At 38.6% G+C, this 28,000-nt stretch overlaps 5 protein-coding genes across 8 annotated transcripts in view; 2 read left to right on the plus strand and 3 right to left on the minus strand.

Moving 5' to 3' along the window:
- The window catches only part of LOC137973067 (trichohyalin-like), a 141,944-nt gene that overhangs the window by 3,822 nt on the left and 110,122 nt on the right, over nucleotides 1-28,000 (minus strand). The window lies entirely within an intron of this gene.
- Nucleotides 1,406-9,705, minus strand: LOC137973074 (ectonucleotide pyrophosphatase/phosphodiesterase family member 5-like). The gene is made up of 2 exons (XM_068819806.1): nucleotides 8,603-9,705; nucleotides 1,406-4,253 (listed from the first exon to the last, which is right to left on the minus strand). Exons 1-2 carry the CDS (start codon nucleotides 9,395-9,397, stop codon nucleotides 3,627-3,629), a joined length of 1,422 nt encoding a protein of 473 aa, XP_068675907.1. The 5' UTR covers nucleotides 9,398-9,705; the 3' UTR covers nucleotides 1,406-3,626.
- On the minus strand, nucleotides 10,856-13,188 carry LOC137973081 (centromere protein P-like). The gene is made up of 2 exons (XM_068819814.1): nucleotides 12,696-13,188; nucleotides 10,856-11,667 (listed from the first exon to the last, which is right to left on the minus strand). Exons 1-2 carry the CDS (start codon nucleotides 13,186-13,188, stop codon nucleotides 11,174-11,176), a joined length of 987 nt encoding a protein of 328 aa, XP_068675915.1. The 3' UTR covers nucleotides 10,856-11,173.
- LOC137973077 (hydroxysteroid dehydrogenase-like protein 2) lies at nucleotides 13,207-21,207 on the plus strand. The gene is made up of 9 exons (XM_068819810.1): nucleotides 13,207-13,308; nucleotides 13,415-13,578; nucleotides 14,820-14,988; nucleotides 15,089-15,133; nucleotides 15,914-16,017; nucleotides 17,924-18,025; nucleotides 18,100-18,297; nucleotides 18,682-18,861; nucleotides 19,562-21,207. Exons 1-9 carry the CDS (start codon nucleotides 13,238-13,240, stop codon nucleotides 19,759-19,761), a joined length of 1,233 nt encoding a protein of 410 aa, XP_068675911.1. The 5' UTR covers nucleotides 13,207-13,237; the 3' UTR covers nucleotides 19,762-21,207.
- On the plus strand, nucleotides 22,455-27,992 carry LOC137973075 (hydroxysteroid dehydrogenase-like protein 2). Its single transcript, XM_068819808.1, has 9 exons — nucleotides 22,455-22,531; nucleotides 22,635-22,798; nucleotides 23,719-23,887; nucleotides 24,185-24,229; nucleotides 24,349-24,452; nucleotides 24,584-24,685; nucleotides 26,247-26,444; nucleotides 26,885-27,133; nucleotides 27,454-27,992. The coding sequence occupies exons 1-9, from the start codon at nucleotides 22,518-22,520 to the stop codon at nucleotides 27,651-27,653; spliced, it is 1,245 nt and encodes a 414-aa protein (XP_068675909.1). The 5' UTR covers nucleotides 22,455-22,517; the 3' UTR covers nucleotides 27,654-27,992.

Below are 28,000 nucleotides of genomic sequence, written 5' to 3' on the forward strand. Positions count from 1 at the left end.
AATATGTGAAATGACCTCTGTTCTCAACGAAGTTTTTGTTAATTCTTTCAGGCCAGTCGTTGACACTTCATTGAGAACATCTTTTATAGAGGGTTTCAGTGATATTCCATTTTGAAGTGCATTAAAACAACCTGGATTGAACGCAATCTCTCATGACAAATTATGCCTTAGAACCGGCGGTTGCGTTAATCAAACCAAAGATAAAAGCAGAAGGAAAAACTCTCGCAGTCGTCCAAATGATCAATGCCTGATACCCTGATACCCAATTGTTATAAACGATTACTTTCCTTGGTTGATATAGCTTATATTAAATTGGCTGGTCTATGATTCCAGAGATTTCTAACCACTCACCCGTATGGTCAGTGAAGGATAAGGGGTCACAATAGGGTAACTCTTATTTTATAACTAAATGAAAGGGTGATACCAGTGATATCCCCTCGAGGTAACGCGATCATAAAAAACCGAGGCGGCAGCGCGTTTTGGGTGTGGTATACTTCCATCGCCAACAAATGCGAACGTACAATAGGACTGGCCTCCTTCGCCGGGTTACGGTTGGGAACGAAATGGATCCGCTGCAGACAGCTGGGCCACTTAATGTCAAATACATAATAAACAACTTTACGGCCAAATAAGTAGATGAAAAGCGCCCTATTGAATTATGTAGTGTTGAGTTTTAATCTTCACTCTTTGAGCCTAAGCAGGTATTTAACAATGTTAAAGTTCTCAATGACCGTCGAGGATGACATTTTCTATACATGTCGACAGTCTAACGCAAACTTGTGTATTTTCATTAAGTGTCCCACCTAACTGTGGCAGATGCATACCCGTTGCAACCCGTCGGTTGCATGGCTCGTAGGGAGTTTAAGAACCCGTCTCAAAAGAGGCCACCCCCGGAACCCTTTTTTTTTACATCGAAAGCAATTAGGAATTGCTCTTGTTCGATTACCACACATGCTAATAGGCTATTTCCGAGTTCATGTCTGCCTCCTTTTCAAAGCGAGTTTAAGTGCAAAGTTTTTGTAATGGTAATTAGTTCTAATTACATATGAATGAAAACTAATTTTCATAACAAAAACTTCGCACTTAGACTCGCTTTGAAGATGAGGCAGGCTTGAACTCGGAAATGGCCTATTGACTTTGCTCAAATTCGACTCGTTAAGCTTTGCTTCCTTTTCAAGTTTTTTGTATATGATACGATTAATGGTGATGCGGACTACTCAAAGATCGAACTTCCCATTATCATGCATTCAGGGACAAAAGCCGGCAAAATCGCTTTTGATCTTCTTTCCACCCCCGCTGAGTGTCAGCTGTATACAGTTCGCTTTGGACTCATTAATTGGCTCAGTCTGTCGATGCGGTCTTAATTGCAGCAACCTCTGTGCTTTCAAATATTTTTTAATTTTAATTTTTTTTTTTTAATTTACTTTTTGCCACAGAAAGAAGAAATTAAAATACAAATATGAACAACCAAAAAAGAGAAGATGGAAAGAAAAATTATTGAATTACATTGGTGGCGAGGAGGCCTAAAAGAAACTACTAAGCTTATGTAAATTAGGCCTCCCCAAGTAAAAGCATCTATCTATCGTTGACATGCAAGTTGGCAACGGAGAATACAATTATTACAAACATTTAATTATTTGACGTGTTGAAATATAAAGTGATGAACGAAAATTAAAAACAGTTTTAACTTACAAGTTGGTAATGAAGCATACAATTACAAACACTTAGTCATTTAATTAAGGTGTTGAAATATGTAAACAGTTGTGAAAGTAAAATTACAGGGTGAAAACAATTTGACACAGGAAGAACAAAATCCTTAATTTTCAGAATAGTTGTTAAAAAAGAACGACTTAAGTGCTTTCTTGAAGGAAGCTGTCGAGGAAGAATTGATTATATCAATGTCAAGAGAATTGTAAAATTTAGATCCCTGATAGAAAACAGAAAATTGTTTAATGTTAGTCCGACAGAAAGGCAAACGAAATGCATGAGAGTTTCTTGAATATGTGTGGATTTGACTGTTTAGAGTGAATTTGCTAGCTAACTTGGGAGGAAGAGTTCGAATTTGATAGGAGAACATGAATTGACCAAGTTGTAACAGGTTAAGATCATGGAATTTTAGGATTCCATTTTTCTTAAATATAGGGTCAGAATGAGCATTAAAATGAGATTTATCTATGATTCTCACCACTCTTTTCTGCAATTTTACCAGACGAACAAGGTTAGTTTTATAGGTGGACGCCCAAATAGTCACAGTCATTTTAATGGGTTTGCCGATGAATTTTTGTCGATAATGACTCGTCCCTACTGAAAAAATGCAAGAGCTCCCAACAGAAGTCAAAGCTCTGACGTCTTCGATACATACCATCTGAGTGGAAGTTATAAAAACCAGAAAGACATTAATAAAGGTATTCATGCAGATATAAGTTCATCATTTCAGTGCATGGTCTTGAACAGTTGTTAGGGTGTCTCAGTGAGCCTACTGTGTGTTTAATGTAGTTTGCTCATCATTTATTATCATTAATGACAAGAAGATTTAAGGCTTCCCGTCTGCGAATCTCTTAAATGAGACATAAATAATTCAGGCGTAGACTTGCACCTCAGCGACTTCAGACACGTCTGTTTCGATGTTCTTCTGATTTGTGAAGCTGTAGCTTTAAGTAAAATAGAGCACTGACAGAGGGAGGGGGTTACGGAATAATACAAGCCCCGTAGCTGAAGGAACTACCGACATTAAATAAAGTGACTTTAGCTTACCTTCTTAATAATTAATCATCCACACTAAAATAACCCTTCAAAAGAGATAAAGGGGAAACGTCTTCCATAGCGAACAAAAACAGCTTAAACTGGACGATTCTTGTGGTTTTAGCTGCAGTTGAAAATAAAACTGATTCGCAAAACTGCTAAAAATGACAGTTTTTACATCGTAGACATTCCTCCCTCGGATTTTAGAGTAGCTTGGTGTATTGTAAATACCCGAGTAATCACCCTCCCAACCATGATACCAGTGGCGGATCCAGACCTTGAGCTAAGCGAACGAACCATGAAAAAAGCTCAACGTTTTAATCGGCCTAAATGGACACTGGCTCTCAATTTATCTTCATGCAGTGTTTTTCTTTAAAAATTCAGTCACTAGTATCCATATTAATATCAATTAATTATTAAAGCTCGGTATCTTCCTTTTAAAATTGTGGTATTAATTAACAGCTCGAGATATCAAAATATCTGCCCTTAGTGGGTAGATGGGTTGACGGTAAAATCCTTTGGCTAAATCAGTTGGATGAAAGAATTTGTTACCTAATTTCTGAAAGGCAAACCCCACACATTTATAAAAAAAGTATTTGAGGGGGACCGGCCATTTCATTCAAAACCAACCTCCCACCGACTTTCGAAGGTTTTGAAGCCGTTTCAACGATTGCTTTCGTTGCGCAGCGAGCCACCTGCTCAGCCAATGAGAGATAAGAACACTGAAAACCAATTAAAACTTGCTTTCGCGCATAATTCCTGAGACTAGCGTCTGTTGTTTGTGTTGTCATGGAATCATTCGACTGTATCCTCTCAGCAACTCTATCGTGCCCTTTCGCTGCATAATTTTGCTCCCAGGGCAGCATTTTATTCTCGCTTTTCAACTACATTAACTCTGCAACGCAAAGCCCCAAAGCAACAAGTATGATCGTCAAACCAATGCTGGGACAAACAAAGATTTGCACCCCTTTTAGAGTTTCCATGTTGGTCTTTTTCAAAACAGCTTCCACATTTTCTAAGGACCCGTTATTCGGACGAGGCTCAATTCCGAGCAGCTTGCACATCAAGGGATAGAGGTCCACAGTATTGAAAGGGTTGACTATCATCCCTTTCCGAAAAGCAGGCCCGCGGGCGTAAAATATCGAATAACTTTTGGATACAGAGGAGGGCCAACCGTGCGATCCTTTGTCAGAGAAAGTATCATTTCTCGAGGGTATGACGACCCAGCCGACCGCAGGATCGATGATGATCGGCGGAATCCGTCGGTTGTTCTTCCAGTGGTATTCCACGGGTATGTCCTCTTTTCGAAACACTTTCCTGACATGCGGGATGGGCTTCCTTGTAAGGTTATTAACGATTTCACTTTCCATTCCATGGTGGGGCCACAGATGAACAATAGGACCATCTTGAGTCAAGAAATAAGCTGAGGAGTCTATGAAATCCTCCAAGTAAATTACACGCGTTGATGACACGCTATTCATTCCATGATCACTGACAAATATTAAGTTGACCTAAAGGAAAAAAAGATTGTTGTTTTCAAGTTTCCTTGTCTTCATTTAAGCCGGGTAGCCGTTAACCTGTGCGGCCAAGGCATGAGCTCTTTGGGAAGAGGACTGAGTCTGCTCACAGGTTAAATGTAGCACTTTGAGTTATCCTTTCAACGTTTCTTAACACATTCCGTTTTGACTTCTCATTAAGGGCACGGATATTGAAGATAATATTTTAGAGAGCAACAAAAACGAGCAACTTGTCCCGCAACATTGCTGCTAAACTTGTCGAAAACCGATGTTGCGCGTTTTACATCACACGCACAACCTGTCTCGCAACAAAAAAAAATGAGTTGATTTTGTTTTAGAAAGTAGAACGGATCTCTACTTTCTGCAACACGCTGTGCAGCAACTTGCAACACATTTTTTGTTGTTGTTCCGAGACAGGGTGTGGGTCGGATGTAAAATCCGCAACATCGCTTTTAATTCAGATACCAAAACACTAGCTACAAATAGAGCGAGTTTCAATCGAGTGTCGTAAAATCAAAGTAATTACTTTGGCCAATCAAAAAGGACGGAGACAAGCAAATAAACCAATCAAAACTCGAAGCAATTTCACGTAGCCGACACAAAGCGCGGGAAAATGTGCACGCGCGAGCCACGATTGGTTTTGGTTTCACTTCTGATTGGTTGAAAAAGTGGCGCGGAAACTTTGAACCAATCATTGAGTAAAGTAGAGCAAGTTTCAATCGAGTGTCGTAAAACCAAAACCAAAGTAATTACTTTAGCCAATCAAAAAGGACGGAGACAATCCTGTAAACCAATCAAAACTCGAAGTAATTACACGTAGCCAGCACAAAGCGCGGGAAAATGTGCACGCGCGAGCCACAATTGGTTTTGGTTTCACTTCTGATTGGTTGAAAGAGTGGCGCGGAAACTTTGAACCAATCATTGAGTGAAGTAGAGCAAGTTTCAATCGAGTGTCGTAAAACCAAAACCAAAGTAATTACTTTAGCCAATCAAAAAGGACGGAGACAATCCTGTAAACCAATCAAAACTCGAAGTAATTACACGTAGCCAGCACAAAGCGCGGGAAAATGTGCACGCGCGAGCCACAATTGGTTTTGGTTTCACTTCTGATTGGTTGAAAGAGTGGCGCGAGAACTTTGAACCAATCACTGAGTGAAGTAAAAGCAAAACCAATGCAATTCGCTAATTACTTTCGACACTCAATTGAAAACCGCTCTAATGCAAAACCAACGTAATTCGCTAATTACTTTCGACACTCAATATTGAAAACCGCTCTAACATGAACGCAATGTTCGAAAATACCATAAGACAAGAGAAAATGAAGTAAGCGAGCGAATCCCTGTGCCCCATGATAATTATTTTCAATCTATTTTTTAATTTTGCAGCACGTGCGGAGGCTATTTTTAACGTCAGTCCCGTCGGAAGAAAGCGTGTGAAGCATGACGTGATTCAAAATGGACCAATCGGCATGCATTTCAGAAATAACTGGCCTCATATAACGGGACACTTTGTGACGTTTTTCAAAATTAGGCGTGCTGATCACTTACTTAAAAATGACATTTTGAGTAGAAGTCAAAGACAAAAGCAAACACAATAGGCCATTTCCGAGTTCATGTCTGCCTCCTCTTCAAAGCGAGTCTAAGTGCGAAGTTTTTGTTATGAAAATTAGTTTTCATTCATATGTAAAGTAGAACTAATTACCATCACAAAAACTTCGCTCTTAGACTCGCTTTGAAGAGGAGGCAGACATGAACTCGGAAATGGCCAATTCCGATCTCGCGCTCTTTTTTCTGCATTTACCGACTGTTGTATGTGCTTGGTTTGAATAATGCTCCGACTTGTTCATTTGATTTTTTGCCGTTGTAAGTGACCAAAGCAATTATTTTGCTTCTGGGTTTAAGGATGGTGCCTACTAATTCAAAGTTATTTTTTCCCCGCTTTATGATTATGCAGGAAATGTAGATCTCAACAAGTGTCATTGAAATCCAAAAAGAAAACTGGGGGTAACCACGCATTTTTCAAAGATAATTCAAGAATAATATCTGCAAAAAGCTTTAAATTACAAAACAATGTATGGCGTTCTTTCTCAAATTGAAGCTTAATTATCTCTCGAAAATGCATGGTTACCACCAATTTTCTTTTGGATACCAAGAGTACTTACTAAGATCTACTTCCTCTGGATAGTTTTAAACCGCGCAAAAATATCCCTGAATTAGTTAGTATCACCGATAAGAAACCCGAGTATCTCGAGATGCGCAGAACGTATGCGCAATAACAATAGTGGGCAGCCGTCCTTAAAGCACTCAATTGAATCCGCTTCTCGTAACATATCAGTGCGAGAAGTCACTAAGAGACGCATGACCTGTATCAAACATCACACTATTTGAAGATATGATGGCTATTGAGGTGTAATGCCTCAATTGTTGAGTATTGGGCTGTCGGTTTCTTTCTTAAGAGATTAAATGGTTCCGTAACCTGTTGTTCTAGTACAGCAAACACCCGCATTTTATGAACAAGTGGATTCATAACATGAGACTGAAATTTGGCCAATATAGCACTATATAAATAAGAACAAATTCAGCCTCATGTGATAAATAAAACATGTTCTTAATACAAAGGGAAAGGGTATTAGGATAAGGTAACAATACAGTACAGTAACTTATATCAACGTACTATGGTGTTCAGCACCATTACAAACTATAAAATCTATTACAAAACAGCAGTAATATATAATTTGAAGAATTTCTGAAATCAATTTTAAGAACATTATAAGAACACTTTCAGGCTGATTTCTCACTAAGCACCTCTCAAATAAGAACACGATCACCCTTAAACCTGAAAAAAGGGTTCTTATATGCGGGTGTTTGTTGTACTGCATTTACGTTCATGGAAATTGGATAAGGCCACTTGAGCTTGTAATACTGGCTTTTTTTTACGCAATTTGACCGGACACGCTTGAAATAAAGTATAATCTGACTTAAAATACGCAAGTTGCTGAATTATGATGCGGCGCCAACATTTAAGTTTCAATCCGGGATTGATTCTTTAAAGTGTCCGTTCAAATGATACAGTGTAGCTCCTGGTGGCGTCTGTTATTACGCTGTGCAAGCTGGTTCTAACTGTTGTCATGTTTCATAGATTATTAGCTACTGAGCAGCACTTTCTTTATTATGCTGTACAAAGTTTAACTTTTCGGAGTCTGTGGGTGTAATCCTAAAGTGTGACCATTCAAATGAAAGCTACTGAGCTGTGCTTTTCTGTGGTGACGCTTATTATGTGTACAAGGTGGTTCTAACGTTCCGAGTTTGTGGGTGAAATCCTAAAGTGTGACCACTCAAATGAAAGCCACTGAGCAGTACTTTCATGTGGCGCTGTCCATTTTGCTGTACACGTTAGTCCTAAATATATGAGTATCGAGCAGTACTTTGCTGTAGCTTTTTCAGAATTGAGAATTTCTATTATTTAAAATCGTGTTTGGTTTTGGTTTGAAACACTTTTTCGTTTTTATGCCATCTCATTGGAGGATACGCTTACAACCCGTGAAATGAGGGAAATATTTAACTTGAATAGCAATCAATTGAAAAATGTACTTATCTTTTACCCTCTTAATCCAACATACACACTGGTGCCATAAGTTAAAAGGGTTAGAAGGTCGATAGAACAATCCGGCGCCGGATAAGCCACAAGCGTTATCGAGACCAAGAGATATGTCCACTAGGTAGTAGACTAGTGCTGCTATTCTGAAAATTCTCCTCATTGCCTTCATAACACATGATCGATAAAAAGTATGGAGAATATGCGTGTTCATCGTTGGAATTATCACTGAAACTACTCACCCTTTATATATATTGCTGAACTATATTATAATAATTGGAAAGCTTTTCTTGTGGAATCGCAGAAATAACCAAATTCTTCCAAACATTCATGGATTTCGAGCCAAAATTGTAGCAAAATATGAAACTGAAAAAATAATCAGTAACAAAGACTTCTTAAGAAAAAAATGGATACTGTCTCCTTATCTTTCTTAGCGCACTGTTCCTGTCATTATGCCACTTTTTTAATTGTATGTTTATTTATTTATTTATTTTTCGCCCATTAGTTGCTGTTGTTTGTCCGTAAGCAGTGTAAGTACTGCTCTGTAAGTGTAAGTATCGTATTGTAAGTAGTTTGTAAGTAGTTGAGTTCCTTATTTACCATTGATGCAAGTAAATTTGTGTAAATGATGTAAGTAATTGTGCATGTAAGTAGTGCTCTTTTTGTTGAAATAAATATATTTGTTAAAAAAAAAAAAACAAAAAAACAAAAATGCGTGTTCATCATGATTAGGATTTACTCAATCTCACCTTCTCAAGAAGCCCAGTCTCTTCCAATCGTTTTAGCAAAAGTCCCACCGCATCTCTGTCAAGTTTTTCCAAGGTCTCTCTGTACTGTTGCGAGTAGGGACCATACAGATGGCCTATGCTATCTAACACATAAAAGTATAAAGCCAAAAACTGCGGAGGTTCGTCCAAAAGGAGCCATTCTATCGCCTGATTTATACGGTCGGACCAAGGAATGCTAAAATTAAACGCACAATGAACGTATGGTGGAAAACCTGGCAACGTCCTATTTCTATACTTCGGTAAATCCTTTGCATGTATAGCTCTGCAATCCAAAAGGCAAGTTTCTTTTTTGTGGTACGTGGGTTTCTCTGCGTAGCTTGTAGTTCCAGGCCAGAAATACGACGCGCTTCGGCCGCCGTTCTTTTGGAGAGTCAGCCATATTGGTTCTGAGTCGTTGTAAAATTTTGGGTCGAAGCAAGAGCAGTCGTATCCGAAGACAAACATTTCTTCGTAGACAGGGTCCCAAAATATGTTCGATACGATACCGTGGCTTTCCGAGTAGAGACCCGTTAAAATAGAGTGGTGGTTCGGCCACGTTAAAATCGGTTCAACGTTCTTGATATATTCGGCCTTCACGCCGGTTTGAGCTATGAAGTCGAAATTCGGTGTGTTAGCAACTTGACTTCGCAGAATTCGCCAGTCCAGGGCGTCCATCGAAACTATAATCAGGGGAGATTGTGCTGCTGAAATTCGCGACACGATGCATGCTAGCAGCAAAGGCAGACACCAGAGACCCGCGAAAAAAAACGCAAACATGAAGGCTTGCAAAATGAAGGTTAACACGGCTATTGAAGTGGTTGAAACTGTGAAATTTCGTTGGAATGCGAAACAATATGGCCTGTATAGCAACAAATAGTGCCAATATTGGCGTCACAAAAACACAAACTCGCGATATTAACAAGGCAATAGAGAACTTGATAAAGTTCAAGTCCTTAAGTGTTACTTTTAAAATGAAAGCTACTACTTCGTTTAATTAAGCGATGGTTGTTATACTGCACAAGGTAGTGCTAATTTTTGGACCGTAAGTGAAATCGACTAGAAATTTGGTAACCTCTGACACAGTAACTTCCTCACCCCTCCCCCCAGGTCAACTTTTCAGCTGGAATGGTACCGGTACTATGAAGTACTCAATCTAAACCGGGTTTTTTTCTTCATACTCCCAATAGGCGTGAAGATCCTTTTTAGCTGGATATCAGTTAGTTATCAGCGCATCTCGTGAATACCTGCCGCACTTGCATGAGCAAAAAATTTTCTAGAAAAGCTCAGCTGTGTTTGATCGAGTACATAAAGTATAAGCTGAATGTGGCGACACTGCAGAAAAATCGCCAACATAGCCGTCGCAGCTAAATTGGCAAAGCGGAAGTTGAGTTCTTTATAAAAATTGAGGAATCAAATGGTCTTGTACAGTACAAGGTGGAATGAAAGCTACTGAGCAGTACTTTCCTTTGGTGCTGTTTATTATGCTGCACAAGGTGGTTCAATCTTTTGAGTCTGTGAGTGAAATCCTAAAGTGTGACCATTCAAATGAAAGCTACTGAGCAGTACTCTACTGTGGTGCTGTTTATTATGCTGTACAAGGTGGTTCTATCTTTTGAGTCTGTGGTTGTAATCCTAAAGTGTGAAGATTTCAATGAAAGCTACTGAGCAGTACTTTCCTGTGATGCTGTTTATTATGCTGTACAAGGTGGTTCTATCTTTTGAGTCTGTGTGTGAAATCCTAGAGTGTGACCATTCAAATGAAAGCTACTGAGCAGTACTTTCCTGTGGTGCTGTTTATTATGCTGTACAAGGTGGTTCTATCTTTTGAGTCTGTGGGTGAAATCCTTAAGTGTGACCATTCAAATGAAAGCTACTGAGCAGTACTTTCCTGTGGTGCTGTTTATTATGCTGTACAAGGTGGTTCTATCTTTTGAGTCTGTGGGTGAAATCCTTAAGTGTGACCATTCAAATGAAAGCTACTGAGCAGTACTTTCCTGTGGTGCTGTTTATTATGCTGTACAAGGTGGTTCTATCTTTTGAGTCTGTGGGTGAAATCCTTAAGTGTGACCATTCAAATGAAAGCTACTGAGCAGTACTTTCCTGTGGTGCTGTTTATTATGCTGTACATAGTGGTTCTATCTTTTGAGTCTGTGAGTGTAATCCTAAAGTGTGACCATTTAAATGAAAGCTACTGAGCAGTACTTTCATGTTGTGTTGTTTATTAAGGTAATACCTAGATTCTGCAGGTGTCTTAACCCTCAAATGCTTTAAGTGAGCAAAAGTTTAGCAATAAATGTACACAAGAAATCCTCTAACTGTGACGCTTCTTGTTTTACCGCAGCCAGTCATACTAGCAGTGACAATATGTGTACTGTTCAAAAGAGAAACCAAGCAAGCTGATTTAAATAAGCCAATCAAAATGCACAATGACACCCTTTGATGTGTTTCGCTTTACTGATTGACAGCACTAAAAAACGAAACTGTTGATTAAAATTTGATGAGTCAGCATGGGTTTGAATGGTGAAATAAATAAATTAAAAAATAATGTTTGTATTATCTACATAAGATTCCAATCACCAACTCAATGGACTGCTCAAAACCAAGAGTTGGCAAAACTTTCTGAAATTGTTCTGGCACACTTCTTAGTAAAGAATGCTTGTCTTTTTGACCAGTTTGTTTTAGTGGTGCCACTGCATGGACTTGAAAATCCGGCGTAACTTGGCCAGATTCATCTATGTCAAGTCTCCAATATACCATGAAAACAAGTCCAGGTTTATTTCTATTCTGCAGTTGTATTGCCTGGCTTCCTGTTGGCATGCCAACCAACTGAACAGTTTCAGGGTACTTCATTTTAAAGTGCTGAAATGTCCGTTGTCTATCTTTGTGCCATTCAGCATATTGTATTAATCCAATGAAGAATGGTTGCAAGGCTTTGTCTTTTTCAGTCGCTTGAATGAACTTTGAAAGTTCCTGACTGGCAAGAGGCTCTGTGACATCTATTTTAAGTCTATTCAAAACTGTGTTGTTTTCTTCAACAGATGCAGAGTCTTTTCATGTACATGTAAGACAAAACAAAAGGCAAAGAATGTTACCTTGAAAGTCTGACATTCATTTGTCACACATAAATTAAAGCAGATGACATTTGAACGAGAGAAGTACATAATAATTATTTTATTATTTTCCTGCATTCAAGGGAGATTTTAGGCCAGATGATAGGAGACTTTGGGAAACGATAAGCAATGGAAACGTCATGCGTTTCACTGTGTTTTGTCTGCATGAAAATGTGCAAAGTGAAAGAAGATAACTACAGTATGTAGTCATTGTTTCTGACTGGCAAAATAAAGAGCAACACTGGCATGTCACTGTGGCCAATTTTAAGAAACGTTTTTTCTTTATTGTTCTCAATGAAGTACCAGTATATACCTTTGTAATGCTGTAATTAATAGGAAATACTAAAATGGTGCAAATAAAAATTGAATTGGATACAGAATTTTTAACTCTTGGTACTTATTGTTATATCACAAGTGCAATGTTTTGGTTTTACTTTTAAACAGCTGGGTTTTCAAATGGCATACTAGATGCTAAAATTAAGGTATGATGTGCCCTTGGGAGATTTCAGTTTTCCTTACGGCTGTTGGCAAGCAAATAGTTTCCTAGTTAATGTTGTTTTGTGAAATCCTCTGTACTGTCAGACAACTTGAAAAACAAATGGAATGTAGTTTTTTCTTGTAGAATGTCAGGATGAAATTTTTGGAATAACTTTACACGTCAAATGTCTTCAACATTAACATTAAAGGTTTTTCATGGTGTTTTGGTAAATTGTAACCAGATAGGACATCCATAAACTAGGCTTTGAATGTGTATCTTTTATCTGGACCCCTTGATGATGGCAGAAATACAAATAATAATATTTATGTGTTGAAGAAAAACATAGCTGAAGAGGTCAATTTTGTCAGCATTTTCGGAGAAAATATGCCAACCCTTTAATATTATTGCAAAAGCCTATGTTCCTTCAAAGCCGGCACTCCCAATCTGCCAGTTTGTAAAAAAGGAAACGATTTGTAAACAGGTATACCTGAACAAGTAGAACTTCTCTGCTCATCTTCTTGGACCTCAAATTCAACAGTAAATGGAATCACGTGACAAGTGCCCGATAATCGACGGAGCAAAACTGAAGTACTCTGCGTTTTGGACAACACTGAGATGCTATTTTCCACAAATTTGATTCCCGTAAAAGCTTCCAGTGAACTAAGTCGACTTTGTAAGGCATCAATGTCTTTTTCAATTTCGTTGCCATTATTTTCTTGCAATGAAGAAGGCTGAACATTTCGCAAAAGGTCAGAGGTCACCCTTTGTAATGTTTCAATAGTATACTGACCCGCAGATGTGTACTCTGTTTGATCTATTTCGTCCTCCAAATGACAAATCTCATCGTTAAGACTAGCGATCTCTTTAAGAGCAAGCTCCCTTAATTCTTTTGGTTCCTTTGATTTCTTCTTTACGGACTCCTGACTAATATATTTTTCTCTCTTTCTTTTATTGCGTCCCATTTGAAGTTTTTCTGCCATCTTGAAAAATTGGCGCTAAACATCTCCAGGAACGAGGCTGCTCTGTAATATGAAGGGCGCTGACCTCTCTTTACTTATCGGATGGAAAGAGAATGAATGGAAAATGATTGCCAACACAGGGTAGAAACTGATATTTTTCTCCTCGAAAACGGAACCTTTCTAGCTTTCTTAGGCCTTGAAAATTATTCTCCTTATCTAATTAAGTTTCACGTATCCCAATATTTAGAAAACTAGCCGGGAAAACGTTGTTTATAACCGGCTCAAGTCGTGGAATTGGAAAGGCGATAGCTCTTAAAGCAGCAAGAGATGGGGCGAACATCGTCATTGCTGCCAAAACAGCTGAGCCCCATCCGAAGCTACCTGGGACTATTTATACTGCAGCAAAAGAAGGTGCGGACCGGTACTGTTGAAGTTGATTAGATTAGAATATTGCGATATTTTCCTCGAGATTTTAAGGCAAGGTAAGCTTTAAAATAATTATTTACCTTGGTTGCCAGAGGAATATAGAATTTTTGAGGTAAAATTTTGTCCGTTCTTAATCGTTTACTCCGAATCACCTAGCGTTTTTCATGGTCCTTAGAAAGAACTTCATTGTCACCCAGGGTAAAGTAAGTACTTTACAGGCATTTAACATTTGTCAGAATTAGCAATGTTGTAGGCGTACCATGGGTGCCCCTAGGGCGTGTTTACAGGGTTTCGGCCCCGTTCGATTCCTGCAACCAGTATATGTAATTACTTATCTTTACTTTACTTATCGCTTTTCAATATCGTTGCGCTTGTGCACACTTTCCTTTGATTATTTCGTGTTTCGTTTCTTGTTTGTCAATCACACTGTATGCATGGAACATAATCTTATGCATGAATGAGCTTAATGTGTGTGTTTAAGTGCTGGTTATAGTAATTATTATGTATACGAAAGATAAAAGTGATCTTCACACTTATCTGGACAATTTAAGCAATTGTCTCTCATAGCACCTCAAAACTTCAAGCAACTTCAACAGGATTCAAACCAATGACCTCTATGATTCCGGTGCATTGCTCTACCAACTGAGCTATGAAGCCACGCAGTTGGGAGCAGGTCAAGTTGTTAGGCTTATGTGCTCCCGTAAAGGCGGCGAAATACAAGATACAAAAACCCTCAACTTGTCGCGCAACATTGTTTCGTTGCAAGTTTTGGTCGATGTTTCGCGTTTTTCACCTTGCGTGATCAACTTGACCCACAACAAAAACATTTGTTGCGGGTTGAAGAAATGCAGGGTGCTGATTGGTCGATTTGCTAGTACACGAGCACATTTGGTGTGCGACAAGTTGTGAGCTTGATGAAAAACGAGAAACAAAGCCAAAATTTGTTGCTCAGAGTAGACCTGCGCTCTACTTTTCGCAACAACTTTCTTCAACCCGCAACAAATGTTTTTGTTGCGCGACAAGTTGATCATGCAAGGTGAAAAACGCGAAACATCGACCCAAACTTGCAAGGAAACAATGTTGCGCGCCAAGTTTAGGGTTTTTTGTATCTTGTATTTCGCCACCTTAAAGGATTGGTGAATAAAATAATTTGTGCAGGTTAGATACAAAAGATAGGCATGATCCACTTAATTATACATAGATTTGGGGGACACTTTTTTTTACAGTTGAAGAGGTTGGCGGGAAGTGCTTACCATGCGCTGTGGATATTCGTGATGAAGAAGCTGTGTATAAGGCAGTGCAAGAAGCGGTGAAGAAATTTGGTGGTATCGACATACTTGTCAACAATGCGAGTGTCATAAATTTGACAGGAACTTTGGAAACGACAATGAAAAAGTAAGATGAAAATACTACATGTAACAGACCAGTGGTGGTAAGCAAAATTAATGTGTGGACTGACCATTGATTGTTGTCAATGTGTTTTTCATTATTCCAGGTATGACTTGATGAGTAATGTTAATGCCAGAGGGACATATCTATGGTGAGTTTCTTTTTCCTGTATGTAGATGTCAACAATTTCCTTGTTGCTTTTACCGGTATGTGCATATAACTGCATTCATTACCTTAAAGTGGTACTATGATCAAAAATCAAATCTTTTTTTACTTTAAATTTCAAAACTATGTCAACTAAACACTAAGTACTGTAATTAACCCAAGTGTTAAGCCTTAATTTCAAAAACACAGTTGTATATTTGAACTGGAATTTTTCTTTTAAATGGTCCGCCGTTACTAACTTTAAAATCTTGAGAGAGCTGGTTTGAGGAGAATATAACATCAAAGATTCACTGCGTTAACATATTGACTCCTGGGGGTTCCCCATTAATGAGTAAAATCATCTGGTGTTCAACAGAGTAAATACTAACTATGACTGGTTTAGGCTGGTTTAGGGGTGAAAGGGTTAAGAATGCAATGCGTTTGTATTCAACTGAATTAATATGCAGCATGGGAGTTTCAGGCTTTCAGATTTTTAAACTTGTGTTTTGTATACATAATAAACTGCGTTTACATGCTGAAATTTTAGGCTATTGAGTAAATAATGTCACTTTTCCGTAGACCCAACCTACTGTGATCCAGTCAGTCAGTTTTGAGCGTGAGTAATGGCGGACCATGAAATCCAAAATTTACACTCAAAGTAAACAGCCTCTGGATAAAAATCAAAGCTCAAATTTTTGCCAGACAGGTGTTAAGCAAACACACTTTCAAAATCTTAAGCTTTAACTTCACAATAAAAGTCATAGACCCTGAATGTTTTTTGTCACAGTTCTAAAGCCTGCCTTCCTTATCTCAAAGCTGCATCCAACCCTCACATATTGAACATTACTGTGCCAATGAATATGAAACATGAATGGTTTAAAGACAACATTGGTATGTGGGTATGTATGTTTTGGGTGATTTTAATTACTCTCACTGCCTTGCTAAAACACCCAGGGTCAACTAATTACTACAAGTTTAGTTCTTGGAAGGTTAATTAACAATATTATTCTACAAGGGTGCATTGGATAATTATGAGGTGATAGATGTTGGTTATAATCATTTTATATCCAGCAAGCCCAAGTAGAATAATAATTATTCTACTTGGGCTTGTTTTATAAAAAACTTCAGGATCAACAACTCTTCGATGTTGATTTTATCTTTCTGCCTTGGTCAATTCCGGTCCAAAATGGCTTTTGTCAGCCATTTTTTCTCAGAGCTGCACAAATGTTTTCAGCTCGTTTTATTGCTGATGCGTTCCTTGACCATATTAGGCACAGCTGGTATATGAACTGATAACCTGTGTCCGGCAAGCCAATGAAAATGCTGGAAATCTGATATGTGTAGTTCAGCTTTTAATAATGATGGTGTATTACAGCTGTTCATCCTCAGTAGAGTTTTATCAAGTAGTAATATGGAAAGGCGGTGCTAACTAAAAGCTGATAAGAATACCTTGAAGTCATTCTCTGTTGCTGTTATAGTATTATTAGGGAGCTTATGCACGCGCGTTTTTGAGACATGGACGCTCAATGGAAGTGAGCTGTTTTCCCTTTTGACTTGTGTCTCACACAACCACATTTGCATTGCCAAGTATCTTTTCTCCATTACAGATGATTAGTGTAAAAATGTGGGAGAAACCACTGTCCTGGAATGCGAAATGTTCTTTTCCGGTTGCCGTCCGCATCTCAAAAACATGCGTGCTTAAGCTCCCTATTATTAATTGAAACCAGAGTTAATTTATATGATTTGGGTTAAAATCCTAATGGCTTCTCTTGTTCATGGATTCCTATCATACCATATATAATACACCTTATTCCAAAATGGCCGCTGATTTATGTGCATGCATACAAATTGGCCCTTATTGCCTCGTTCAAGATAAAATATTCTTTTCATTTTTTAGCTTAAAAACGAGGCAAAAAGGGGTAATTTGAATATCAACAAAAGAATATTAAGATGGTAGCCATTTTGGAATAAGGTGTATAGAAATATGTAATTAAACCTATACAAACCTGTTTTGGATTTTACATCTGAGTGTCTCAAGTACTAGTGATGTGAGCTGGTGTAGTTATTTAACATCTAGTTCTAAGTTGACAGGTATGTCCAGAAATGGAAGTAATTAGGTGTCGATTTCAACAAGCGTCATGAACTGTCACCATGCTCTTCTTGCCGACTTCAACATCTCTTGTGTCTCGAAATACAAACAATTAATGTTACAAAGTGTCCCCCCAAATGCTGCTCATCGAGTAAGGATAAGGATAAACAGCTGTATTTACCATAAGCTATAAATAATGCTAACCTTTGCCCTTACCTTATTGTTGTAAATTACAAAGGTAGCAAAGGCTTAAAAGGGACACTTTTTGTTGGACGCCAAAATTGGGCATAAAAAAGTCTCTGCTTACGAGCCATAAGGCCCATCAGGCCGGCACTTGTTTCCGGTTTCATTAGCATGAAGCGACTAAGAGTATTTCTACTCCCCCCTGGATGGGATGCAAGTCCATCGCAGCTAGGGTTACCCCGAGCATTTCGCCGGTACCCATTCATACAACTGGGTGGAGAGAGGTACCGTGAGAGTAAAGTGTCTTGCCCAAGAACACAACACAATGTCCCCAGCCAGGACTCGAACCCGGACCACTCGATCCGGAGTCAAGCACTCTAACCATGAGGCCACCGCGCCTTGGGCATACATCTAAATTATTACTTGCATATTTTTGATATAAGTTTAAAAGATGAACCATGATATTAAGCACATATACCCTGTAGTGTACCTATCTTAATTGTGTTGTTTGGTTTTTTTAAAAAGCATACTCAGTATCCAAGTTTGGAATGACCTTGTGTGTCCTTGGCATGTCGCAAGAATTCAAAAATGATGGAATAGCAGTCAATGCCCTTTGGCCCAAGAAAGGTATGTTGCTTATGAATTCATTTTGAGGTGTCATATGCAAGTTTGGGCATCTGTGTTATTTTTTTTGTCAATAGGTATTGCTACTGTTGCAGTGGAGGTGATGTATGACAAAGAAGCACTGAAATACTGCCGCAAAGATTCGATCATGGCTGATGCTGCATATGTCATGCTGACAAGAGACAGTAGAAAAAGAACTGGGGAGTTTCTTTATGATGAGGAGGTTCTCACCGAAGAAGGAATCATGGACTTCACCCAATACTTAGTATCACCAGGTGAAAGACAATATGCTAATACTGCACAGTGGAACTTGCCTGATATAGAGGAGAATCTTTGCTGTTGCCATTGTTCACATGTTGTCACATTTATGTAACACATTTACCTCTTTGTATAGTACCTCTGGAAGATAAACAAAGTATCAATTGCATTTGCAATGCCTTGAAAATGAAGAGTCAACATTGGCATTGATGTTGACTATCGTGTTTGCTAACTAGTTTTTTCCAAAATGTGCCCCTCTTTATTTTCTGACAGGTACAGCATCCTTGTGAGTTTAGAATGGCATGAAATGGAGTCATTTGCACTAACATTTCCTCATCTACCTCAAATGGAAGCAAAATAATTATTATTAGTTTTATTCTTTTCATCTGTTTCGCTTTCAGAGGCTGTAATGATGGGAAGTGAGTCTTCAGGTAGCCCAGGCGTAGCTGTGAAAGAGGTGTTTGAGGCAATAAAGAGTTGTTGTAGCAAGGAGGTTGTTCAGATTGTGAATGGTGTCTTTGAAATTCATTTGTCAGGAAAAGAACCTGGAGTGTGGTATCTTGATTTGAAGGACAATGAAGGTAATCATTAATTTAATTTTGGAGCAGCTGGTCAGTCACTCAGTCAATTTGGTCAGTTTTAGTCGGAGAGTTGTTGAGTCATTCAGTCAAAGAGTCGTCCAGCCAAAATTAGCCTGGTCAGTAGGCTATTGGTCAATTAGCAAACCCATACATCAGGAACAATAAGATTATTATTGATACTGTACATGCAATTAACAGTCTCGTGGGATCCATGGGGCAGTGGTGACAGCATAAAATCTTGCCATCGATACTTATTATATGTGGAGATTTTAAAAATCCATGAAACAAAACTTAGACCTTTTTTTTTACACCAACAGTCATTGTAAAATCTATTGTGGTTCATTAGCTTTTGATGGACCATTTACTTAAAATAACTGGATGGCCAAGTGTATACAATTTGCAGCCTGTGACTTGTCATTACAATGGAGATTAAATTGCAGTTCTTGTCATTATTAGTCATCACCCATTGTATTCTTATTGTCTTCTTCCTGTCACTGTTTCGCTTGAAAGGATAATTTGCTGGCCGCTTAATAGAGGTAAAAGAGCAATAAGCAGCAGCAGATAATTCTGAACTTTAGAAAGCGGCCGTTTAATTGAGAGTGGCCACTTAATAGAGGTTGCACTATAATAATAATTATTAGAAAAGTACAATAATATTATCATTGACTATTTAAAGACAGTTGATTTTTTGACATTGTAGGAAGTGTTGGAAGTGGTTCATTTCCTGGGGGTGAAGTTGGTTGTACCTTGATTATGGACTCTGAAGATTTTGTGAGAATGTTCCAAGGACATCTAAATCCATTGCAGTTATCGATGTTGGATAGACTCGAAATCAAAGGGCACAAGATATTAGCTATGCATCTTCAGAAGCTTATGGGAAAAGTAAAATCCAAACTTTAAAAATTAGTGAAAGGAAAAAAAAAACGAAAATCTTTTTAAGAATAGTGATCTGCACAAATACCACGTGTTTTCTCCATAATTCAGAGACTACCTACAGTTCACTCAATTAAAATGAAAATGTAGCTGTTCCGAGAAAGGAAAAAGAATGCAACCGTGCATGTGACAACCCTGAAAGGTTATTGGGTCCATATCTCTGTGACTTTAAAATTTTGGGGAATCTGATAAAGTTGTGGGCAAAGGAGACCAAAGACCTTTGTTTGGGAGTGTTACAAGACAGTAACAAAAGTAGGCATGACCCCTACTGTGTCAGTTAAAAAATTCAGAATTTTTGGAAGCACTTTTGCATTCTTTTCGTGCAATTGTGGTGAATATGTTTCATTTTCAATTATTTTGGGTTGACTCAACATTTACAAACTTGTCACAAAATCGTTTTCTTTCTATAAAGGTATAAATGGTTTTTGTATATGTAGCAGTGTTTCTCACCCATTGACGTCACCCATTAATTGTTATTAATATGCCAACCAGAACCTAATTGGTTGTTGAAACAATGACTTCTTATTTTCCATGGGTGGCAAATTTAAATATCAAAAGAAATGTGATGTCAATGTTTGTAAACAAGAAATGTCACTGTTGGGGTAAATAATTCTTTGAAGACAATCAATATTTTAATCCATGTCTTTTTACAAAAGAAAGAAAAGGAAACAAATACTGAAATAAATTATTTTAAAAACTTTGATAAATTGAGCTTAAAAACCTCATTCTTTGGGAAGCACTTCCAGTAAGCAAAATTTCTTTGGAAAAAAAAATGAAAACTTAAAAACATCCTTATCAGCATGAAGGAGTGCATGGCTTCTTGTACAATCTTCAGGGTGCTCTGTTAAGATCTTGAAATTACGTTGTTGCTTAATTTATACATTGTTGAAAAATCTAGCCTTCCTTCTTCTTCTCAGTGCATCCCAACCATGATCTTTTGTCTCGTTGGTGACCGTGATTTGCAAATCCACTGTAATCCTTTGAGCAGAAACATGCTGCTTAGCCTTGAACCCTTCCAACATGACATCTATCAGCAGACGAGGGTCTCGAGCTGTTCATGCATACGCTGTATTTCAATTTGAGTCACACCAGGGGTTTATGTATAATGACGTTTCGCTAACAATCTGGAGGCAATTCCAGAGGTTACAATGTACATGTACATAGAATCAAGTGAACATTCAGCTGATGTTGAAGAAACAATTGGACACTTCAGTTTGTTATTGATGGTAACCCCATCCTTTTTAATATGTTTTATTAAAACTCAGCATCTATAACTCTTCTTTGGTGTTCCCGGGGGTAGTATTGTTGACCAAAGCATCGATTTCTGGCTTGGTCAATTCTGGTCCAAAAACGGCCTTTTTTGGCCATTTTATCTCAGAGCTGCAAAAATGTTTCAGCTTGCTTTATTGCTGATGCAGTCCTTGACCATATTGGGCACAGCAGGTATATGAACTGATAGCTTGTGTCCGGCAGGCCAATAAAAATGCTGGAAATCTGATATCCATAGTTCAGTTTTTAATAAATATATATATATATATATAACTGCATATGTTCAAGAATTTTGTGTCACACGATTGGGAGAAAATTGTCTGCAGTTGGATGGGTCAGATTTTTTTCTGGTGTGGAGGCCTGTAGTCTCCTTTGCAGCCTTTTTTTGTTATGTCACACATAGCTCCCCCCAACGAAATGGCTGCTGATATTTGAGGGAGTGTTGCGTGACTACCAGACTACGGGCTGGGTACATAACAAAGACTGAAAATGCGTACCAATTGTCACACAATCGCTTTTCTGTCTTTATCTTCAATTATTGTCTCTGGGAAATACTGGTATTCTTGGCCGATTTCTTAGTTGGAACCATTTGTTTACAGACAAAGTGACAATTTAGCTGGTTCTTAAAACCATTGTCTCAGTGTTTCCACTCAATCAGTTTAAAATGTAGGCAGCACAGTAAAGGTAAAGAAAACACACTGCAGACACAACCCAAACCTTCAACTTACTCTAACCCTTGGCCTAAAAACATTTACTTTTTGTTGGATTCATCCTCGTGAGATGCAAGGGCAGTCCCCAGTGGAAGGGGGACTCCCATATAAAAAGGACGTGGGTGCTCGTCAGAAATGTTGAAGTGAACCCCTAAGAGGTACCAAAATCCTGTCTTGTGGGCGTGGCATGATTTTTTTTTTCTACCCTTACGAGGTACCAAATTATGGGTTTTAATTAGACAAAATTAAAAATATGTCAATTATCGGCTCAATCCCGCTAAAGCTCCCACTGTGGACCTTTTGAGGCTGAACACGTTAAGAGGTGACAGCTTTTTTAACACCCAAAAGGTACAATGAGCGCCCCCGTCCCTTTTATGTGGGAGTTCCCGCCGGGTGCGGAGCGGGGGGGGGGGGGGGGGCCGTCAGTCGGGTCGGGATGAACTTGGGACTGATATGACTTGGAAACCTTAGCCAGTCCCGATTTTGCCGGTGATTTTGTTGTCCTGTACCGACTGACTGCCCCTGGGTCTCCAAGGATGATTAAACACCTGTTTACGATCTAAGCTGACAGAAGGTAATGAGAAAAAAAAACAAAGAACAATTTAAATGCTTCAAAAAAGACCAACAATTTACCCCTAGACCACCATGGAAAGTCAACCGCCGGATCGGTACTTTTGAGCTCCGATATATGTAGTAAGCAACAAGGTGCTGACCAAGTGCGGGCTTTTGACAAGACCATTCATAATGTTAAACACGGGGTGAGTGTAAAAGTTTACTATTTTTTAGGTATTTTTCAGCGATAAAAATTTTTCTTTCACAAGTTGAACTAATTACATATTCGTCTATTATTTTATTGGTCAGAAAACTAGCCGGAAAAACTGTATTTATTACCGGCGCAAGCCGTGGAATTGGAAAGGCGATAGCTCTTAAAGCAGCAAGAGATGGGGCGAACATCGTCATCGCTGCAAAGACAACCGAACCTCATCCGACGCTACCTGGAACTATCTACACAGCAGCAAAGGAAGGTAAATTATGATAATGGCTTGAAAATTGTGATATGGGCTCAATTATTCAACCTGCTTCGTCATGCAAACATTGCATCATAGCAATTAATTGCACGATAGACCTAATAACCTAATCGTAATCCCCTATTAATTGGTTTTTATTTGGTGGCCAAAAGGCCTTTTGCGATATAATAAAATTCAGCTTGATAGTGAGGCAGTTAGGAGAAAGACAAAGGAATGTGGATGATTTGTAAATATTTTTTCACATTCATTCCAACGTGTTTCTATTGTTTTTGTCCTCACTGCCTCACTATCAAGCTCAATATTTAATATTTCGAAAATGGTCTGTTGATAAAATCTAGTTGCCTAATGTCCTGGCCCGGGTTGTTCGAAGCATGGATAGCACTAACCAGTGTTAAATACCATGGAAACTTTTTTTTTTTGGTTCAAACAATAATTGATACTTTTATGCAGACTCAAGATCATATGTGGGTTGAGTTTTTTGGTTCTCTACTCTGCTTCAAGAGGTTTTTCTCAGGGTATTCCAGTTTTCTCCCCCCTTAAAAACCAACTTTTGACTCGATTTGCATTAATTGTTGATTTCAGTTTACAGAGTCCGCAATTTGTGCTCCAGCGCTGGAATGACCTGACACTTAAATGAACTTACTTTCCTTTCCTTTCCTTGTTCCAGAATAATTTACTTAGAAAACCCTGACTCAATGTGGTGAGAGATCTGTAACCCACACTAGATCTATCCCTTGAATTGATCAATTAATTGCCTGAAAAAAATTGCAATATTTGCAAAGCACTGAGAAGTAAATTTATGTTTGAATTGTCATACACCTCAAAGAAAACTTGGGATTTTTTGCACTGAATAATTATGCTGCATGAAGAAGACACTTGACCTAAACTGTCATCTCTTTAATTGACTTTCTTTTTAGTTGAAGAAGCTGGTGGGAAGTGTCTCCCTTATGCAGTCGACATCCGGGAGGAAGAGGCTGTGAATGAGGCTGTAAAAGAAGCAGTGAAGAAATTTGGTGGTATTGACGTACTTGTCAATAATGCCAGTGCTATAAGCTTAACAGGAACATTAGAAACACCAATGAAAAGGTTAGAGTATGTAGAGGAAACCAGAGGCACACCAGGAGGAATTCTGTTTAGTAGCTTTCTCGTGAATGCTCACACATGATAATTTTTCCCATTGAAGTTAGAACCAACGTATACAACATAATAAACAGCCTTACATGAAAGGAATGCTTAGTAGCTTTCATTTGAATACTTTTTAGAAATAATTATTAATTTCATAAAATTTATGTTATTTGTGAAAGAAAATTACATTTTTTTCAGCAACAGTCTCAGTAACATTGCAATGTGGCAATAACTATTTTACGTTTTTCCTACATGTAGATATGATCTTATGAATTCCATAAATGCAAGAGGAACATATTTATGGTGAGTCAAGGTGATAAACCTCTTGGGGTGATTCACACAATTGAAGCATGCTCTTGCCACTGCACCATCCCTTCTCCCATTATTGGAGTTAAATCATGATTCTCTTTTTTTTTTCTTAGCTCCCAAGCATGTCTACCATATCTTAAGAAGGGAAAGAATCCTCATATTTTAAATATCAGTCCACCATTAAACATGAAACCGCATTGGTTTAAGAATCATGTCGGTAAGTCTTGAGTCTTTTTGGGGAATCAAGATTTTCATGATTTTTATCTCTGAGAGAAATGGTTTCAAAAGTGATCTTATTGTTTTCAAGTTTGTGATTAAGGATAATAATCATTCTTGTCTTGTTACCAGCATACACAATGGCAAAATATGGAATGTCAATGTGTGTACTTGGAATGGCAGAGGAGTTTAAGGATGATGGAATCTCAGTCAATGCTTTATGGCCCAAAACAGGTATCTTGTGATGAAAGTATTGGTGGTTGGTAAGATCTTAGAAGGATTTATCTACTTTTTTGAGTCTTCTTTGCATTAAACTGAACCTTGATTGCATCTTGTGCCAGGATTTTGATACAGAATTTTTAGCCAGTTATTATGTCTGTCAGCATTTTGAAAGTACTTTGTTTCACTTTGGTTTAAAGGTTTGATAGTTTTTTGTCAATTTGAAAACTTTCTGATCTTTAAACAATATTATTACAAATTTTATAATGGTATTATGTGCGAGTACTTTTTTCTAAGAACTGAGACAGATTCCAAACAATATTGCAAAAATTAGGATGGTGACGATCCAAGTGCAGATTGGCCATCTTTTCACGGCAGATACAAATAATTATACCATTAAGAACTTTGCTTAATTAAATGGAGTGGATATTAAATGGGGACATACATGTACGTGTAGCTTTTGAGTGGATGTTAAATGAGGCGATATTATGCAACAATACTCACTGATCAACTAGGATTTTTCCTTTCAACATAATTATAGTGTCTGATAGAACACAAACTTGATCACAAAAATGTTACGATTGACATGTTCTAACAGGAAGAGATTATGGTGGCCAATGTTGCATCAAGGTGATATGAGATAGATTTCAATGACACAGGCAGTGCTTAACAGGACTGATGTCTTCTTTGTATAGCAACGTAGTTTTCTAGCAGGTTATGTTTCTCGAAGCTGTAGTTTCTGCAAGGTCTCATTTTCATTAGTAACACAAGCATAATTTTATGCGCTACTATCATTAACATTTATTCGCCGAAGGCGAAGTGATTATCGGTGAATATTCACCAAGACGAAGTCAAGGTGAATATTTACCTAAAATCACTGAGCCTGAGGCGAATAATTGTTTTAGTATAAATACACAGGTGATTATTTCAAAAAAGAGAAAAAAAAACATTTCAACGCGAAAATCATCTTCACTTACAGTGGCAAAACGACTACTGGCAGCCATTTTGTCCGTCGAGGTGATTATCGGCTGATAATCCGAGATAGCGAGCCAATGAGAGCGCGCGATTTTGTATAATCACCTGTGTATTTATACTAATAATTATTGCAAACTCAGTTTTTAATAATTCATTATTGGTACTTTTTTTTTTTTTACAACAAACAAAAGTAGTTAACTGGAAGTTAATATGTAGACCTTCATATCTTCCTTGTGCTTATGCTTGGGTCTCTAGGAACCATCCTTAATTTAAGGAAGTTGTGGGAGTGGAAGATTGAAAAAATTCTCTTAGCACTCTGGTCACATGATGTAATAGGTATAGCTACTTACGTATTCACACTTCTTTCATGAAGTCCTTTCATGGGAAGACATGAGCCCAACAAACTGACCTGCTCCCAACTGTGTTGCTCCAGGGCTAAGTTGGTAGAGCATTGATTGCTTCATCATCGCAGAGGTCACGGGTCTGAATCCAATGGGGGGCCACCTGAATTTCTGAGATGTCTACAAGAGACAATAATTTGCATAAATTGTCCAGATATTAGTGGATCTTATATTCTAGGATCATTTCTCTCTCTTGTCAGGTATAGCTACTGCAGCCATGCAGATGCTTGGAGGTAAAGACGCACTGGCACAGTGTCGTACAGATGACATCATGGCAGATGCTGCATATGTGGTGTTAACAAGAGACAGCCGAGCTAGGACTGGAGAGTTTCTCATTGATGAGGATGTCCTTAGGGATGTAGGAGTCACTGATTTTGAACCCTACTCCTGCGTACCAGGTATGACTTGTCTTCAGAAGAAAGGGTTGGCACTCGCTGAAGCCACACTTACGGAGGGGGGGGGGAACAATTTTCACTCGGACAATCTTACGTAAACAAGAGTTCTTTACATTCAGGGGTGTAGGCAGGGGGGGGAGGCGTTGGGTCCTAGGGTACCCATGACCTTCCCCCTTTGAAAAACCAGGCTGAGTGGATGATTGCTTGGGATTTTGCTATGTATCTTTTAAACAAAATATCTAGTGGAGAATTCAGGAAATTGCAATTGCATATTCGGATGTTCTGGGGGGGGGGGGGGGGGGGAAATGTCCCCTATTCTCCTCAGACATTGTTGCTGTACGGCGCTAATTCAGGACTCCCGTCTCCACAAATGAAAAATCCTGCGTACGCCCGTGACCTTGAGGAAGTAGCCCCAACTGAATCGGTGTTCTTTTCCTTCGCAGGCAGTAAGCTCTTGCCGGACTTTTTCTTGGACGACGAGGGTTACGACCCGCATGCGTTGCTCAATTCTCAAAAGATTGCATCGCAGGCAGCATCTCAAGAGAGCCCCAGCGGAGGAGTAGCAAAGATGTTTGAAGCTATCAAGGGCGCCTGTACCAAGGAACTCGTTGATACGGTGAAGGGCATCTTTGAATTTCATTTGGAAGGGAAAGAGCCAGGAGTTTGGTATCTAGATCTTGAGAACGATTCAGGTGAGAAATATTTTAACTGGGATCTTCATTGCAGGAGATTTCTCGGTTTAATCCTCCTGTTGTTTGGAAAGCTCGTTTGTAGATAGTGCGTCAAACCCCACAGACAGCCCAGTTCTAAGGATGCATTTCCCGTTACCGGAAGCCCTTCATCCCAATGTCACTGAGACCATGAGATATTGGCCTGTGTACAGCCTCCCGTTCTCCTCAAACATACACAGGCTAATAAGATAGGAGCTACTGACATTTCATATTGTAAGGTTGTTCTTTATGCTTAGAAATTATGGTGATTTGTGACTAGATGTCATTTTACTAAATTACAGGAAGCGCAGGAAGTGGTTCTTTTCCAGGAGGGGAAGTCGGTTGCACCATGATTTTGGATTCTGAGGATTTTGTGAAAATGTTCAAAGGAGAATTAAATCCGACGCAAGCTTTTATGGTGGGTAAACTGAAAATCAAAGGAGACATGATGATAGCCATGAAGCTGGAGAAGCTGATGAAAAAGATGAAATCGAAGCTGTAGGATGCTCTTCGAGCCTAGCTTAGAGATTGCAGGACTTCAGCGCATCGTTGTACCACGATTTAGAAAATAAATCATCAACCGCCTGATTAGAGAACAACATGAGATCCTCACGTCGCGACTTTCGTAACGCAACATGTATACAGAAATGATCGGAGTCGTCTTTTTTTCTCCGCACTGGTAACGTAAGAAGAAAGAAACTGATACCTAAGGTGCGCTTATGGAATAAGCGCACCCTTAGATACCAATTGGCTATAACCAAGCTCATAATCAACAGCCGCGATTTGAAATAATTGCCTTAAAAAAACTTTTAATAAAGTGGGAACGTTTTGATACTTGAAATTTCTTTT

Source organism: Montipora foliosa, chromosome 10 (assembly GCF_036669935.1).
Source record: "Montipora foliosa isolate CH-2021 chromosome 10, ASM3666993v2, whole genome shotgun sequence".
Lineage (NCBI taxonomy): Eukaryota > Metazoa > Cnidaria > Anthozoa > Scleractinia > Acroporidae > Montipora > Montipora foliosa.

Bases quoted from the DNA above. Each gene is read 5' to 3' on its own strand.
- LOC137973075 (XM_068819808.1), top strand. The intron at 22,799-23,718 runs GTAAATTATGAT...CTTTCTTTTTAG, and splicing joins CTACACAGCAGCAAAGGAAG to TTGAAGAAGCTGGTGGGAAG. The intron at 23,888-24,184 runs GTTAGAGTATGT...TCCTACATGTAG, and splicing joins TTAGAAACACCAATGAAAAG to ATATGATCTTATGAATTCCA.
- LOC137973081 (XM_068819814.1), bottom strand. From the start codon at position 13,188: ATGGCAGAAAAACTTCAAATGGGACGCAATAAAAGAAAGAGAGAAAAA. The intron at 11,668-12,695 runs GTATACCTGTTT...GTACATGAAAAG, and splicing joins GAGAAGTTCTACTTGTTCAG to ACTCTGCATCTGTTGAAGAA.
- LOC137973077 (XM_068819810.1), top strand. From the start codon at position 13,238: ATGAAGGGCGCTGACCTCTCTTTACTTATCGGATGGAAAGAGAATGAA. The intron at 13,309-13,414 runs GTAGAAACTGAT...CCCAATATTTAG, and splicing joins AAAATGATTGCCAACACAGG to AAAACTAGCCGGGAAAACGT. The intron at 18,026-18,099 runs GTATGTTGCTTA...TTTTGTCAATAG, and splicing joins TGCCCTTTGGCCCAAGAAAG to GTATTGCTACTGTTGCAGTG.
- LOC137973074 (XM_068819806.1), bottom strand. From the start codon at position 9,397: ATGTTTGCGTTTTTTTTCGCGGGTCTCTGGTGTCTGCCTTTGCTGCTA. The intron at 4,254-8,602 runs GTGAGATTGAGT...TTTTTCCTTTAG, and splicing joins AGACTGGGCTTCTTGAGAAG to GTCAACTTAATATTTGTCAG.